Source organism: Odocoileus virginianus, chromosome 17, assembly GCF_023699985.2.
Source record: "Odocoileus virginianus isolate 20LAN1187 ecotype Illinois chromosome 17, Ovbor_1.2, whole genome shotgun sequence".
Classification (NCBI taxonomy): Eukaryota; Metazoa; Chordata; class Mammalia; order Artiodactyla; family Cervidae; genus Odocoileus; species Odocoileus virginianus.
Genome location: NC_069690.1, coordinates 13,776,319 through 13,793,567, shown reverse-complemented (window position 1 = coordinate 13,793,567; position 17,249 = coordinate 13,776,319). Strand labels below are relative to the sequence as shown.

At 40.2% G+C, this 17,249-nt stretch overlaps 1 protein-coding gene and 1 long non-coding RNA gene across 2 annotated transcripts in view; one reads left to right on the top strand and one right to left on the bottom strand.

Moving 5' to 3' along the window:
* Positions 1–14,864, top strand: part of LOC110142891 (uncharacterized) — a 28,759-nt gene extending 13,895 nt beyond the window's left edge. The window contains exons 3-4 of the long non-coding RNA XR_002315431.2: positions 4,183–4,243; positions 14,547–14,864. This is a non-coding gene — a long non-coding RNA (uncharacterized lncRNA). The remainder of the gene's footprint in view (positions 1–4,182; positions 4,244–14,546) is intronic.
* The window catches only part of SLFN11 (schlafen family member 11), a 33,566-nt gene continuing 16,900 nt past the window's right edge, over positions 584–17,249 (bottom strand). Inside the window, exons 2-5 of the mRNA XM_020902309.2 lie at positions 13,949–15,015; positions 12,867–12,995; positions 4,123–4,846; positions 584–3,508 (exon numbers count right to left, since the gene is read on the bottom strand). Of these exons, the coding sequence (XP_020757968.2) occupies positions 2,698–3,508; positions 4,123–4,846; positions 12,867–12,995; positions 13,949–15,002 (2,718 nt within the window). The 5' untranslated portion in view covers positions 15,003–15,015 and the 3' untranslated portion in view covers positions 584–2,697. The remainder of the gene's footprint in view (positions 3,509–4,122; positions 4,847–12,866; positions 12,996–13,948; positions 15,016–17,249) is intronic.

Here is a 17,249-nt window from a genome sequence, read left to right as displayed (position 1 = left end):
ACTTGCCCAGCAATTAATACTTCACTATTTTATCCTGTTTGAAATGACTCACGAATTCTCTTCTTTCAACTTCATTTTCAAAGTCACCAAAATCTAGGGAGACTATTTTAGGTAGACATTCCCAAAATATAATTATTTCTACAGAGTTTACCTAAAAGCTTTTTTTCCCTTCTTTACCCTTAGAGCTCATGTAAGATTAAAGTTCCAGAAAGCCCAGATAGATTATTTACATCTCAGAGGCACAAGAGAAATACCAAATCCTTCTTGAAAGATAGCTTTGCCAATGACAAAGGCTCACTCTGATACAACAGCAGAGCCATCAGAGGCCATTGCTCTCCAGATCTCTTGGTGGCCCCCCTTCAGCAAGGACAGACACCCCAGGATTACCCCTGCAACTTCCAGGCCCCACAGGCTCATGGACAGTCCCTGCAGCTTTCCATTCCCCATCCTGTGTTTTCCAACATCTTGGCACTAGTGGGAGTTTCTTCAGTTTCTTGGTTGGTTCCACCAGTTTCTGGACTGCACCCTCAGGCCTACAAGGCCTGTGTTTGCCCAGCTTCAAGACTGAAGAAACAGGCTGGAGTCAGCAACAGAGAACCAATGGTTTAATGGATGGGGGAGTTTACAGGCCTGAAGCAAGTTTCTGGAGAGAAACCCCACTGTGTGCAGTGGACAGTGGGCAGGACATGGTGGCAGGCTTTGCTCCAGAATTAGACTTTAAAAGAATTACTTTTGTAGACATTGCAACTCCAAGTCCAGGGACCTTACAAAACCAATTTTTTTAGAAACAGCATTTACAAGGATAACTATTTGGTACAGTGTTGTAACTGATTTAATGCAGTCAGAAAGAAAGAACACTTTTTCTTTATTTTGCTGAAGTTAGAAGAGCCTCCAGTTTCAAGTCAAGAGGATGAAATTCCATGTGCAAGCAGAGACAGGAGAAAGAAAAAGTCACAACTTATAATATGGGAGAAGGGGAGTAGAATAGGACTAGTAATAAGTGGAATATTAGTCATGTAATGTTTTAAATTTCCATTAGTTGTACAAATGTTTTATGGTTATTTTTTAGACTAGAAACATTTTTCAGATGTTTTGTATGGACAGAAAAATAAGAAATGCATTAGCGTTATTAAGTAGCAGGGCTTCCCTGGTGGCTTAGATGGTGAAGAATCTGCCTGCAATGTGGGAGGCCTGGGTTCGATCCCTGGGTCAGAAAGATCCCCTGGAGAAGGGAATAGCTACCCGCTCCAGTATTCTTGCCTGAAGAATTCCATGGTTAGAGGAGCCTGGTGACCTCCATGGGGTCACAAAGAGTCAGACATGACTGAGCAACTAACACTAACATTATTAAGTATGTGTTTTAATTAGAAGAATAATTCTGTGGTTATGTTAGTCTGCTCAGGCTGTAAGAACAAAATGTCCCAGACTGGATGGCTTAAAGGACAGAAATTTATTTCACAAAGTTCTAGATGCTGGGAATCTAAGATCGTGGTGTCAGTAGGAGTTGTTTCATCTTGGAGCCTCTTCTCTTGACTTGGAAGTGGCCACCATCTCTCTCTGTGTTCACATGACCTTGTGTTTGTGTGTGGACAGAGAAAGAGACAGAAAGAGCTCTTGGGTGTCTCTTATAAGGTCTCCAATCTTAGGAGACCAAGACCCCATCCTATGACCTCATTTAACCTTAATGACTTCCTTACAAATCTACAAATATATCCACACTAAACATTAAGGGCTTCAATCTGTGAATTTTGGAAGGACACAAGCATTCAGTCCATAAGACTGGCCCACCAAAATATAAAAGCAAAGGGGGAAATTATAGTTCAAGAATATACTTGACTTAAAATTTAAGTTGATATGTTATAGAACATTAAGTAGAGCAGAGTTGAGAAGTTGCTCTGTAAAGACTGTATTTTTCCTAGTTCTATTTACTTAATGACCCGTGTGCACCTTTAGAAGCAGATTTTGGTCTCTAATGCTCTCACTGAAAGAGAAAATGGCTCTAGTTTTGTTTTATATTGGCTTATAATTTCTTTGTAAAGTGACAATCAATGCTTACTATCATGATTAAAGCTTGATTTGGGATATTCTGAAGACAAAAAAAATGGAACTTACAATTTTAAAGGATTAAATAATTGTACAGTGTTCTATGTTCTGCCAAAAACTATTAGGACCCACTCAGTTGCTGTCTGAACTATCTTGGGAATCTCCCAAATCCTGGATCAATGCAACACACAGAAATGTCAAGAATTCTGGAAACAAGAGTTCTGCTTCTAATTTGGCCAAGTAGTCCCTACCAGACCACCCTTCTGCAAATTAACTATAGATCCTGGACAAATTTTTTAAAAAAATACACTATGAGGGCCCAGACTTAGAAGAAACAATGACCACAGGAAGAATGTGTTGTCTTTATGGCTTTTAGCCAAAGGGCAGGTCACAGTCTGGGCTGTGCAGGGTGATTAAAGCTCCTTTAGAAAACCACTATCATTCTGGTCGGAAGAATCAGAGTCAGAATTTGGGACAATAGCTGTCAGAAGTAGTTTGGGGAGGAATCCCTAAAAGGAGAGAGCCAGAGAGGGACGTTCTAGATTCTGTATGTCAGCTCTGCCCAAATCTCTAGCTGACCCATGAATGGAAAAGACAAGTTTCTTCCAATACCAGTCAGATTGCCACCCATGGATACCGACAGAGCAAATCGCCTCATCCCGTTTTGGTTTGGAATTCTTCTTCAACGTCACGCTGCCACAGAATATGTAGATGTTGATTCGCTCTGGATACCAGACAGGCAAGAATGTTGTATAAGATAGCTGCCTTCACGGTGCTTGGATGGATCCCAAACACAATGCTCCTTTCCAGACCTGAGAATCTTCGGACACTGTCCAACACAATGTGATCACCCCCCATGTCATTCGCATTGGTGAGACACACTATCCCTTTCTTCCTCATTGCTTTCAAGAGCTCCTGCTGGTATTTCTTCACATCTCTTGCGGTGCTGACAAGCACAGCAACATCCTTGGGAGAATAGCCCCTTTCAAAGAGAAGCTTGCACGTGTCTGCCACATACATCACTATTGCATTCAGAGTTAAGTTCTTCTTAATACTTAAGGTTCCCTGAACATCCCGAGCCCATTTAGCTTCAAGACACATCTTCAGGGGCTCATGAGGGATGTTACGTGGAGGATTTTTCCTGACCCTCTGCAATACACGTTGTAGGTATCTGGCTATTTGATCTGCATTGCGTACGACTCTGGTGAGCTCTTCCCTTGGATACTGGGCTGAGAGAGCAGGGAGGCCGATGTCCTCCACGTGGCTGGTCTGAAAGTAGTCCAGAAAGATCCAGAGAATTCTTGGGCAATCCGTGTCTCTCTGAGTGATGGTTTTCGCCTTTCTATACCAATCCCCATCTTCAGTGCGGAAATTCTGAGCTTCATCGATGATGATGTGTTGAGTGTGTGTAAAGTCATATTTCATGAAGCTCTTCCGGGTCACTGCCTGGCAGATATTTTTGTCCCTGTGAAAATTAAAAAGACACATCCCGGTTTTCTCTTGGGTCAGTAAAGGACGAAAATGATCATACTCCTACAAACATGTGGAGAAGGAAATGGCAATCCACTCCAGTGTTCTTGCCTGGAGAATCCCAGGGAGACGGCAGCCCACCAGGCTCCCCCGTCCCTGGGATTCTCCAGGCAAGAACACTGGAGTGGGTTGCCATTTCCTTCTCCAGTGCATGAAAGTGAAAAGTGAAAGTGAAAGTGAAGTCGTGTCCGACTCCTAGCGACCCCATGGACTGCAGCCGACCAGGCTCCTCCGTTCATGGGATTCTCCAGGCAAGAGTACTGGAGTGGGGTGCCATCGCCTTCTCCACAACTTAGCAGCAGCTACAAACATGGTATTGTTGCCACAGATCATTTTACCATCTTACTCTCAAGAAACAAGGTGATTCAGGTTGTCGGGGATGTGGAGTGAATTTAGACAGAACTTCATTTGCTGACAATAAGATCCAGCTGCTGGGACTTCCCTGGCCGTCCAATGATTCGAATTCGGCCCTTTTGGCACAGTGCGCCTGGGTTCAATCCCATTAAGCGGTGTGGTACGGCCAAAAAAAAAAAAGATCCAACTGCTTACCTGATAAAATTCTTCAAAGGCTTGTTCTCACAAATGTAGAGAATTTCATTTGTCTTACAGTGAAATGTGTTCCTGATCTTCTCCATGATCTTTGTGGCCATGATCGTCTTCCCTGAGCCAGGTAAGCCATGGATAAACAACTCTTTGTTCTTGCGCAGGTTTTTTGAGAAGATCTTATACTGCTTGGCTGTGAGCAGATTTAAAACCTCACAGCCGAGCTGGTCACTCAAGAGAGACCGGAAGCCAAGCAAGACGATCACAAGCGACTGAAGCAAAGCTTCCATTTGCTGAGTGTCTGCTAGGTGATAGGAGCTGGGGTAATCAATCACAGAGCCTGAACCCGCCGAGGACTCTGCGCTGCGCTCGGGACTCAGGTGGAGGACCTTGGTCGTGATACACAGATTTCCAGTGTAGCCTCCCATGTTCACCAACTTCTGCTTCAGCGTGAACGCGACGCGAGTGCAATAGGACTGCCCCTCTGCGTCTTGCTCCCTGAGGACGGTGTAGAGAATGGGCGGCCTGTTCTGCGCTATCAGCAGAGCATCACAGATGACTCCTTGCTTCTCTTCCAAGTTCAGGTCCACAGCCCAGCTTGTAGAAAGGATTAAAATTCCCTGGGAGAATGGGTCTATTTGCCTATTTATTAATTCCTCCAAACCTTCATTCTGCAAGAACAGTTCCTTCTGGAGCGATTCAGGGGTGTATTTCAGACATCCTGGTGTCACTAGATGTGGAAAAGATTATACATTTAATGGCAAAGGTCACATTTTTCTGATTAGTTGTAATTAATCAAAATTGCTAAATACTCATACTTAAATTGTAATCTTGTTAATTATTATAAATTACATATTTTATATACATTCTTTTGCCAATATTATTATATTACATTGAGGGAAAAGAAGCCTTGATAGTCGGGCACACTTCAGCTAAGCCTATGTGCTTATTATGTTTCTGACCCTGGTAAATTTCTTAACCTAAGACTGTTCCCTCATCTGTAAAACGAACAGAAATCCATGTTTACAAAAATAGCACACCTCTTATGGTGAGGAATAAATGAAATTGCATGAAGTATGTGCTTATTGTAGCTGGTTGAGAACTTATTCTTTCCCTTGCTACTCTTAAAGCACCTGAATCTCAAAATGCCCCTGAACAGTCCCCCCTGATGGAAGTAGGAAGAACCCTTCCAAGAAGAAGGTGGTCATTAAATATCAGTGGAGAAGATGGAGCTATGAGAACTTTACTGGAAGGAAACTCCATGCAGCCCTGCACTGGGAGATGCTGAGATTAGACTCTGAGATAACTCTCCTGAAGCATCACTCCCTTACAGATCTATCTAAGACTGCATCCATAACAAAGAGTCTTCCCTTTGACATGAGGGAGCAGGGAGCAGTGTTGTGACATGAGAATAAACTTTGCCCTGTAGGGTTTTAAACTTATGTCAACGATCATTTGTTCCAAAGAGGTGGGGGGAGGAATGAAGAGACTGTTGTCGTTCTGTGGTGGTGACATCAGAGTCAGGATCTGTAGTGTCGATTTCCAGTGAAATTACCCATATTGCATTGGTGGTTGTTTATTGTTCCTTGCCGTGGTGCTTTCTCACTGGTACCAGATGTTTGCTTAACTTCGTTTTGCCTGTAACCCGGATGGTGATAAGTAGGAGATGGAATCTATGATGAGACACATCCGGATTTTGGAGATGTTAAAAGGTGGGAGGAGGGCTTCCCTGGTGACTCCCAGTGGTAAAGAACCCTCCTGCCAATGCAGAAGACACGGGTTCAATCCCTGATCCAGGAAGATCCCGTATGCTGCGGAGCAGCTAAGCCCATGCATCACAACCGCTGAGCCTGTGCTCTAGAGGCTGGGAGCCACAGCTACTGAACCCACGTGCCACAGCCACAGAAGCCTGAGCATCTAGAGCCTGTGCTCCAGGACAAAAGAAGCCCCCAAGATGAGAAGCCCACGCACTGCCACAAGAGAGTGGCCCTCACTGGCCACAGCTAAAGAAAAGCCTAAGCAGCAACAAGACCCATCACAGCCAAAAGTAAATAAATAAATATTTACAAGATGGGGGGAAACATGCATCTTTGGATGGACAGAAGACATAAGGATATGTTTAAGCATGCAGCTTTAGAAACCAAACAGGAAGTATAAAATAAGTAGTATAAGTATAAAATAAGAAAACACACCATTTATACCCAGGAGTTGACATGCCTCTATGGTTCTCACAATTTTGCAAGGCAGATATACTGACTGTTGTCTTTTTCATATGAGTAAATGGGAACTCAAACAGGTCAAGCGCCTGGCCCATGGTCACACCACTGGGGAGTGGCAGAGCCGAGGCCTGGACCCGGTGCTGTCTCAGACACCAGACTGTCTCGCGGTCTCTACTGCACAGCCCTGCAAGCCACACAGACTACGCCTGCTGCTAAGTGGAGCATGTCACTAAAGCATTTGATGTTCATAGCACCTCCTCATCACCAAATAGCTCTTATTTTTAATTACATAATGGGATATGCTTCCCAAGGAAATTATGTGGAGACAATGTGTCCCTTTCATTTCTTTGATATTCTACTTGACACTTAATCAATGACAGGGGCCAGACTAGATGTCAATAAAGTGCCAACCACTTCATGTGCCCCAGAGGAAACTCTGCATGTGACTTGGGGTCTCTGTGCCTTTGTGCAGGTGTGCCCTGGGACTCGAATGCCCTCCTCTACGTTTGAAAGTTAAAGTCGCTCAGTCGTGTCCAACTCTTTGCGACTCCATGGACTGTAGTGTCCATGGAATTCTCCAGGCCAGAATACTGGTGTGGGTAGCTGTTCCCTTCTCCAAGGTTCCTTCCCAACCCGGGGATCGAACCCAGGTCTCCCATATTGCAGGCGGATTCCTTGGTTGGGGTGCTAGTTCCCACATGGTACAACAAAGGTGGAAGATTCTGTGTGCCACAACTAAGACCTGGCTGGATCTTAGAAAAAGCAAGAGAATTCCAAAAAAACCTACTTTTGACATCTCAGTCCTTCCAGTCCCTCCAGAAGCCCCATGTTTGTTCTCTCCTCAGGGTTCTCACAGAACTTCATATCCATATTAATCTCACCATGGATCTAGGGAAATTGTTTGTGTTTGTGTATGTGTGTGAATGTGTTTTTTTAAATTTATGTTAGGGAGTCCCTGGTGGCCCGGTGGGTAAGACTGGGCACTCCCAATGCAGGAGGCCCGGGTTCAATCCCTGGTTGGAGAACTAGATCCTGCAAGCATACCACAACTAAAGTCCACACGCTGCAACCCAGTGCAGCCTAAATAAGTAAAATTTTTTAAAACTGTATTAATTTATTTTTGGTTGCATTGGGTCTTCATTGCTTCGCACAGGTTTTTCTGTAGTTGCAGAACCTACTCTCCAGCTGTCATACGCCGGCTTCTTATTTTGATGGCATCTCTAGTTGCAGAGCACAAGCTCTAGGCATACAGGCTTCAGCAGTCGTGGCGCATGGGGTCAGTTGCTCCGTGGCATGTGGAATCTTCCCAGACAAGGGATGGAACCTAAGTCCTCTTTGTCGGCAGATGGATTCTTAACCACTGTACCACCAGGGAAGTCCAATAAGTAAACATTTTAAGAGTATTTTAGAGTATAGTTGATTAACAACGTGTTAGTTTCAGGTGCAGAGCAAAGTGATTCTTTTACACAAATATACACGTGTCTAGTGTCTATTCTTTTTCAAAACCTTCTCCCATTTAGGCTGTTACACAATATTAAGCAGAGTTCCCTGTGCTATACAGTAGATGAGCTAGGGAAATCATTAAACAGATACACTAAAGTATCTGGACTGATGCTTTTTCCAACTACAGGAAATCAGGTGAGGGCACCTAACAGTTTAGGACACCAGGATGGAGGTCGTTCGGGGCTGGCTGAATCTGATCCAGTACTCTCACCCCTGACTTTCTCTAGTACCCATAACGCCAGGCACAGACAAAACTCCAGAGAGTCATTACATTTCTTTCAAGAAACATTTATAGTGTTTAATCTGAAGCTAAACTATTGTCAAGCAATAGTGGATTTCCTTATCCACAGAATCTGGACTCCCACTGCAAAACCGAAACTGAGCTGATTATTTACCACGTTGAGAGTTCAGAATCTAATAATAGCAGACTCTGAAAAATGACAATTTGCTTTAAAAAATAGTTCTAACTAGGTAATACATCCCCATAGTCCAAATGCCAAAGCACTTCTACTCCTGTTTGCTCTTCTCCTCCCTCTTCAGCTCCATCCTACTCCCCTAACACAGACCTTTTTTTTTTTTTTTTTTTGCCAGTTTCTCACCTATTTTTCCAGAACTTCTTCGTGCAAATACTAGCAAATATTTCCCCCTTTTGTTCAGCCCTCACATCTTTTTGTCCACCAATATGTGTGGGAGATCTTTCTACACAAGTGCCAAGAACTTCCTTAATTTTTTCCCACATTTGTCTAACATGCCATCTTATGGATGTGACATAAGTCCCTGTTGATGGGTTCTTGCGTGTTTGCTCCAACTTTTTTAAAATAAATATTTATTTACCTAGCTGTGTAGGGTCCTAGATGCAACATGTGGGACCTTTCATTGCAAAGCATGGATTCTCCAGTTGCTCCATGGCATGTGAAATCCCGGTTCCCTGACCAGAGATGGAACTTGCAACCCCAGTGCTACAAGGCAGGCTCTCAACCACTGGACCACTAAGGAAGTCCCTGCCTCAACTTGTTGCCATTACAAGAATATTACAATGCGTGCACGCTCATTCACTGGGTCCTCAGTCGTGTCTGACTCTCTGCGACCCTATGGACTGTAGTCTGCCGGGCTCCTCTGTCTATGGGATTTCCCAGGCAAGAATGCTGGAGTGTGTTGCCATTTCCTCCTACAGGGGATCTTCCCCACACAGGGATCAAACCCACATCTTCTGCATTGGCCGGCAGATTCTTTACCACTGAGCCACCTGGGAAGCCCATTACAATGAGTAACCTTGTACATAGTCTTGGACATTTAGTGTGCACACAGGTATATATAAAGTATAAAGTCCCAGGAACTCTCTGGAAGTCCAGTGATTAACACAGCACTTTCACTGCTGAGGGCCTGGATTGGATCCCTAGTCAGGGAACTAAGATCCCACAAGCCATGTGGTATGGCCAAAATAATAATAATTTTAAAAGTCCCAGCAGTGGGATTACTGGATAAAAGGGTAAATGCATCTGTCCTTCTGATAGATATTGCCAAATTGTCCTCCATAGTTGCACCAATATGTATCCCTGCCAGTAATGAATGGGAAGACTTGCATAGCATCGCATACAAATGCCGAGAAATAGCAGTATAGCATACAAATGATAATATCAGATTTCTTTTTTATAATCCAGTAGATAGAAATGATAGCTTGTTTAAATTTACATCTCTTATTTTGATTACTATTAGGAATCTTTCCAAATGTTTGAAAGCCATTTGAATTTTATTTGCTCTGAACTATGTTTGTTGATTTTTCTGTTAAGTTGTTCTTTATCCTTATCAACTTTTGGAAGCTCTTTATATATTAGAGACATTGGCCCTCTGTAATATCAGTTGCAAACATTTTTCCTAGCTGGTCAATGGCCCTTTGACTTTGTACTTAGTTGTTTTAGCCATGCACACTGCTTATTTTTTAATGTAATCACATATGTCAGTATACTGTCATGGCTTCTGGATTTTGAATCTTGATTGTTCTAATCCTCATGCCAAAAGCATAAAGCCATTTATGAATGTATTCTTCTAGAACACTTATGGCTTTGATTTTTTAAAAATTCTTGATTGATTTAGAGCTTATGTTGGTATATAGTAGAAATCGTGACTCTTTTTAAAAATAAATTATCACCCAGTTATCCCAATGTCTCTTTATTGAAACATCCCCATTCTTCTCCCTTAGTTGAGAGGCCAGTTCCATCACGAACTAAATTCTAATATGTGTTTGCATCTACTTTCAGATCTTCTATTCTGTACCCTTGATCTAATTATATGTCAGTATAACTCTGTTTTTATTTGAGGCTCTATAATGATTTCATATCTGGAGTGCCCTTCCTATTGCTCTTCTTTTTCAGATTTTTATTTCCTGGCTCTTCTTACTTATTTTTTCACTGGAACTTTAAGTTCCAATGAAGTTAAGTTAGTCTTCAGATTAAGTTAATCTCTTGGGTTTTTTTAAATTGATACCTCACTAAGTTTATAAAATAACTTAGAGAAAATTGACAGCTTTCTTCCCTTCAAAAATATAACATGTCTTTCCATTTTATTTTTCTTCTGTGTCCTTCAATATTACTTAAACTTTTTTCTCAGATTGGCTTATCTTAGATATTTTAACTTTTTGTTGCTATTGAAAATTGGGTATTTTCTTTGATTGTTTGTTATATTAGGAAACTGCATTTTTGTGATATTAATTCTGACTTCATACAATGCTGTTAATACAACTGTTGGTATTCAATCTGAATTATTCTATTGTTTATAATAGGTTTTCATTGGATTCTCTTGAATATGGCCCTATGTTCTTCAGCTTTTATCCCTCTAATTTCTTTCTCTTATCTAATGGCATTGGCTAATTAACACTGCACAAAAGTTGTGGTAGTGCACATAATGGTTTTGTCCCCAAATGTAATAGAATGCTTCCCATATCTCCCTATTAGCATAATGGTCTTTGGTGGATATTGATAGATATAGACATCAATACATAGATATAAATATAATGTTAAAGAAGTATCTATGGGCTCCTATTTTATTGTCTTCTAAAAATTAAAATATATATTCATGCTTTTCAAATGCTTTTTCAGTATATAAGAGGACAATCATAAAATTTTCTGCATGAAGAAATGGTGGATTATAATTAGAAATTATGGATTATAATAATTACTCTCTTAATGTTGATCCATCCTTTCATTTCTGGAGTTCTGCGTTTGCATTTTCATTCATAAGGAAGATTAGTCTGAGTTTTCCTTTTGTATACTATCTCTGTCAAGTTTTACAATTACTGTTACTCCCATTTAAAATAACCTGGGAATCTTCCCTTTTTATATGACTCTGGAAAAAATTGAATAGTGTTGAAACTGTCTGTTCTTCAAATGTTTGGTATGATTCCTGGAAAATTGATTTTTTTATACCAGAATAATAGGTTATCACCCTATGAGCATAAAGTCCAGTGTTTTGTTTTTAGATATAGTTTATTCAACATTAATAAGTTCTACTAAAATAGAGTTTATTGAATTTAAAAAATAATTATCAATGCTTATGTTTATTCTTAGATTTAGTACTGTTTATTGTGGACAATTATTAAAATATAAATTAATATCCAAATGAATGCAAAGAGCTCAGTTAGGTAAGGTGAAAAAGAAATCTTAATTGGAACATCATTATCTATTAACTTAAAGGTCCTCAATAGACATTTCCACATACATAGGACACTTCCCTGGTGGCTCAGTGGTAAAGAATCTGCCAGATGATGCAAGAGACTCGGGTTCTATCCCTGGGTCAGGAAGATTTCCTGGAAGAGGAAATGACAACCCACTCTAGTATTCTTGCCTGGAGAATCCCATGGACAGAGGAGCCTGGTCAGGAAGATTTCCTGGAAGAGGAAATGGCAACCCACTCTAGTATTCTTGCCTGGAGAATCCCATGGACAGAGGAGCCTGGCAGGCTACAGTCCACGGGGTGGCAAAAGAGTTGGACACGACTTAGCGACTAAATAACAACAAAAGGACATTTATGTATCAGATTCTAGTGCCAGATAAGCCATTAACTTACTGCATATAGCTGATCAAGTGGTTTTTCCTCTCTAGAAGTATAGAAAGAGGACAGCAACGGACTCATAGGTAAAACCTAACATGTTGGGAGCGAGGAATGAGAACAGATGCTATCCTTGGTCCTGAAACATGATTTTGTGCTGTCCTAAACCTAGCTCAGAGGTTAAAGCATCTGCCCGCAATGCAGGAGACGCCCCCCACAATGGGTTCGATCCCTGGGTCGGGAAGATCCCCTGGAGAAGGAAATGGCAATCTACTCCAGTATTCTTGCCTGGAGAATCCCATGGACGGAGGAGCCTGGTGGGCTACAGTCCAGGGGGTCGCAAAGAGTCAGACACAACTGAGTAACTTAACTTTCACTTTCAAACCCAAACATGCTGACGCATGTTGTAATTGATCTTCACTGTATTTGTTTTGTGTTCCATCTTGATATAAATCTTATATCTTCATATTCATAACTGGCACTCCTCTGGTAAATTCGGTAGAGGTAATTTGCCCTTACTTCGGTAATTTGCCCTTAGTTCAATGTGTGTCTCTATTTCAACTAGATCAAAAGTTCCCAAAATGGATGAGGGTCAGAATAGTGTGAGTAGCTTGAAAAAATGAACATTATAAGGTTCTCTCTTCGGGTATTTTAATTTATGAAGTCTGGAGTGTGGAGCCAGGTATCTGTACTTTTAAAAATAACCAGAAATACTGATGATCAGTCCTATTTAAGAAGACCAAAAGGTCGTTAAGAGCAATAATCTTCCTGGATTCTATACGTGATACTGCCTCAGTGAATGAGGTCAGTGAGGGTTCATTTCTAAACTACTTATCATCAATATGTTTGTAGCACCATTACCTTGAACACATAGGTTTTGCAGAGTGTACTTTCGGGACTTTAAATAACAAACATAACAGTTTATCTCCCCTTCTACTAACACAGAAACTGGCTGGTGTGAAGTGGGCAAACCATTGTTGCTACCTGGAAATAAGAGTTGTTGGAGATCCTTCTTATGTTCCAGACCTTTCTTGGAGTACACTGGTCTGCTCTGAGGAGGGCTGTTAGACAGGCTCAGCTGAGATTCAAAGTCTTTGCACAGCTGCCTTAGATCTTAACAAAGAAAGGAAATTCATGTTATTCTGACATGTTAGTTCATCACTTCACCATTGAAAAAGACTTTATGAGTGGGTATATTGTATGGCCGCCTAGGCATGATTTGAGACATAATAGCAAGAAAACACCCCATTCACCCTGTATAAGCAAGTGCCTTTTTTGCATATGAAAGTTGCCAAAACCATAAGAGAGATGTTATTTGGAAGTTTGATGTGTTTCCATTCAATATAAGTCTCCACTCTCTGTACCTGAATAGCATTTTGTTTTTATTTCTTCTATGGTACATAGAACATTCTTTTAGTACACTTATCTATGCATGTATCTATGGTGTAAATATTCCCACGATGGACAATTTCAAGCTACCAATATGATGTCACTAAATGCAGAGTCGGGGAGACATGCATCATAACACATCATTTTAGAGTAATTCCATCATGCAGATACAATAGATGTAAATAACCTCACACACATCATCTTAAAATATAGTATTATAAATAATTGGGTTTTTTATTTACTGCATTGGTTTTAAATATAATTTACGGAACTGTATAACTTGATTTTTGTTTGTATAACTTGATTTTTGTTTGTATAACTTGATTTTTAGTAATGACTGTTTAACAACTGGCTCACAACAATCCTGAAAATTTAATAAATCTTAATAAACAGCAAGAGTCAGTTCCAATACAATCATTCCAATACAATGATTGCAAGGCAATCATCCCCAAATAATTTTCTTTTCATCTGATGTGGGAAATTGCCCATTATAAGACACTGGACTCAGGCTTGTCATCACCCAGCCAAATTTTCTCATGTTTGGAAAGTAGGATACTTGAAGATTCAAAAAACACAGAGTTTAATGGATGCGAGAAGTTCAAAGTCATGGCAAATATGTTTAATTGGAGTTTCTGAAGAGGCAGAAAAGACAGGAAGGGAGTTTTTTTCCATCTTACCTGGATCTGTATCTACCATCATGCTTAGCCATTCCTCAGTTGTCAGGCTGCAGACATCCTTACCCTTCACCATCCAGGAACTGGGAACACCTGAGAACACTGCACCACAGAATTGCTTCACTCCGATCACACAAGCATAGCCATATAACTCTCCCTTGTCTAACACATCCAAGATTTTGACTGTGAAATCTATCTGGCACTGACATTGGCAAAAATGGACACAAGATAACTTTTGTATTGCTTCTTCTATTTTCTTTTTCAAAGAGTCACGGTCAACATTTTCTTTAGCACATCCCAGAACTTTCCTACTTTTATCATCCACACCGATAACAAGATAGCCTCCTTCAGTGTTTGCAAATGCAGGGATATACTCTAAAATCGTGTCTTTCGTATATTGTTCAATGTGTTTTGTAGCAAACTGCTTAAACTCTATGAATTGAGACTCGGGAAAAGGCATGACTTCACCACGTTCAAAATGGTCTTTTTGAAAAACACAGTAAGTAGGATCCACGTCATGGAGGTCTGGATGTATAACCTTGGAAATTTCACGAGAAGGTTCTTTCCCTGAGCTTTTTGCATTTGTTTTCTTGGTTTTCAGGAAACTGAATGCCTTTCCTGAATCCATGAGAAACACAGAAGTGCCAGATCTACAGTATAACGAAGAACTCAGGCTACAAATGCGGGGCTTAACAGAAATGTCTTCAAGGAAGGTGTCGGTGCTCCAAGACTTCACAAAAATGTAGTAACACTTCCCTTGTTGCTTTGTCTTGAAGAAAACTTGCAGATTTGAAAACAGAATAAGTGTTCTCAAAGCTGCTTCTAAATCCAGTCCCATCTCCACGAGATTTTCATCGTTGTTTGCCATTTCCAGTTGAATCACTCCTCCTCCTGAGTTTAATAAAGCACATGCAGCCTGGATCACTTTCACCTTCTCTTTCTCTCTCTGAACTTTCTGCAGCTTTTTTCTGTTACTTTCACCAAGAGTTACTTTTCCTACATTGATGACCAAGTCTGAGTAAGACGATTTTATCGCCAAACGTGAATGTTTCTCCATGTTTATTCTGCAACTGAAACCATTAAAACACATATCTCATGTTGGTGAAGAAGTAGATGGCATAGTACACAAAAATGCATTTATTAATTTATTTTAAAGTGTGTATAACGAAATCACTTTGTGAAGCATCTATACTTCAATAAAATAAAACTTTTTTAAAGTTTACACTGTGCTGGAAAAAAAACAGTGACAGAGAATGGGAGATGAGAAGTGGTGAGAGGAGACCTGAGAGTTAGAAAAGGGCTTACAACAATAGAAAGCCGAAGAAGCATTTTAAGGAAGGGAGTGACATGAGCACACGGGCATTGTAAAAGACACATTACTGATGAACAGATCCATAGTTGCCAAGGGTTATAGGGAGGGAAGGGGTAATTGGAAGGGGTAACTTCAAGGGATAACACAGTGGAGTTTGTCGGGGGTGATGAAACTGTTCTGTATCCTGATTGTGGTTGTAATTATATGAATCCATGTGCTAGAAGTCATAGAACTGCACACCCCAGAAGTAAATTTTATTGCATGATTAATTTTTAAGAGCAGAGGGCACATTATTTACAGAGGGAGAACTAATTCGAGAGGAGTAAACCAGTAGGGACGGTTTTGCAGTAACCTGAGTGACAGATGATGGTAGCCTGTGCCACAGTAGGTAGGGGCCGTGGGAATGAAGAAGTGTGAATGTTTCCAAGAGACATTTAGAATATATTGAGAAAAATTAACACGGCTCTGTATTGACCAGCTAGAGATCAGGAGAAAGGATTAAAATTTAGTAACTGGATTTTTGGCTTGGGCAATTGAGTGGTTAACAGTACCACTTATTGGCCAAAAAAAAAAAAAAATCCATGATTATTGAAGGTGGGTGATTGATAAATGGAGATTCACTCTCCTTGCCTTCTCTCTACCTCTGTGTATATTTGAAAAGTATCTAAAAAGTTTTTAAATTGATTTCATCTATTAACTTGGTGGTGGACAAACTAGTGTTCATTATATTGTTCACTATTTTTTTTCCTGTAAATTTGAAATTACTCATGACATAAAAATGAAAACTTTTACCTCCAAAAATTTTTCAAGGACAGTAAGGGCATATGAATTTGGAGTACCAAAGTGGTTGAACTTTTGGACTATGCATTCTAACAAAACAAAGATGGCCAGGGCAGAGAGTGGATCTGAGAAATGGGGAAGAAAAGGATAATGGATTCTAAGACTTTATGATCCAAAAAAACTTGTATTTGGGAGTGATTGAGCAAATAAACAAAACTCAACAGTACCATAGTGAGGAGACAGCGCTTAAGACTCAGGGTTGTGCTGCAACCTAGACAGTCATTTTTTTTTTCATTCTTTTGCTTGATTATATACTGAAGCATACATTCAAATGTTTCATTTATTAATTTTTTTAGCACAGGAAACATCTAATGGGCACTCACCAAAGGCACACTAACTGCTGTGAAAGACACAAAGAACATGACTATTGGAGATTTATGGTTTAGGGCCCATCAGATTACCATGATGTGGTTTAAATGGTATGTGGAGAAAAATTCATAGCCCGAAATGTCTGTCACGGTAAGAGAGAGAATTTAAATAAAATGATTTGCATCAACATTTAAAGAATTTAGGGAAAAACCAGGTCACAAAAGAACAGGAATAACAGATGGACGGGCAGAAGAAAGTTGGAAAATTAAAAAGCAATTATTTGATTAATTAACAAGATTGAGAGTTTTTTTTTCATTTGTTTTGCTTTTTGCTTGTTTGATTTTTGTTTTTTAGATAAGCCACTAGCATCTTATTTATTTTGAATTTTATTGAAGTGTAGTTGACTTACAATGTGGTATAAGTTTCAGGTGTACATCAAAGTGACTCGCTTATGCATATACAGATATCATTCTTTTCCAGATTCTTTTCCCACATAGGGTACTCTACATTGAGTAGAGTTCCCTGTGCTAAACAGCAGGTCCTTGTCAATTATCTATTTTATATATAGTAGTGTGTGTATGTTAATCCCAAGCTCCTAGCATCTCTATTATTTAAAAGGAGCTCTGAACAAATAGAAGGGTTGTTGATACAGGTGTAGCAAGGAAACAGAATTCTGAGTAGTAAATTATTAGAAGGCCATGTCATTCACAATCTTACTCATTTATTTGATATGTTCCTTGTGATATATTTTATATTTATACATATCTTATTCTGTATTTTATAACCTTTAAGGTGCTCTTGTCAGGTTATTTATACAAAACGCCACTGGAGACATGTGGACTT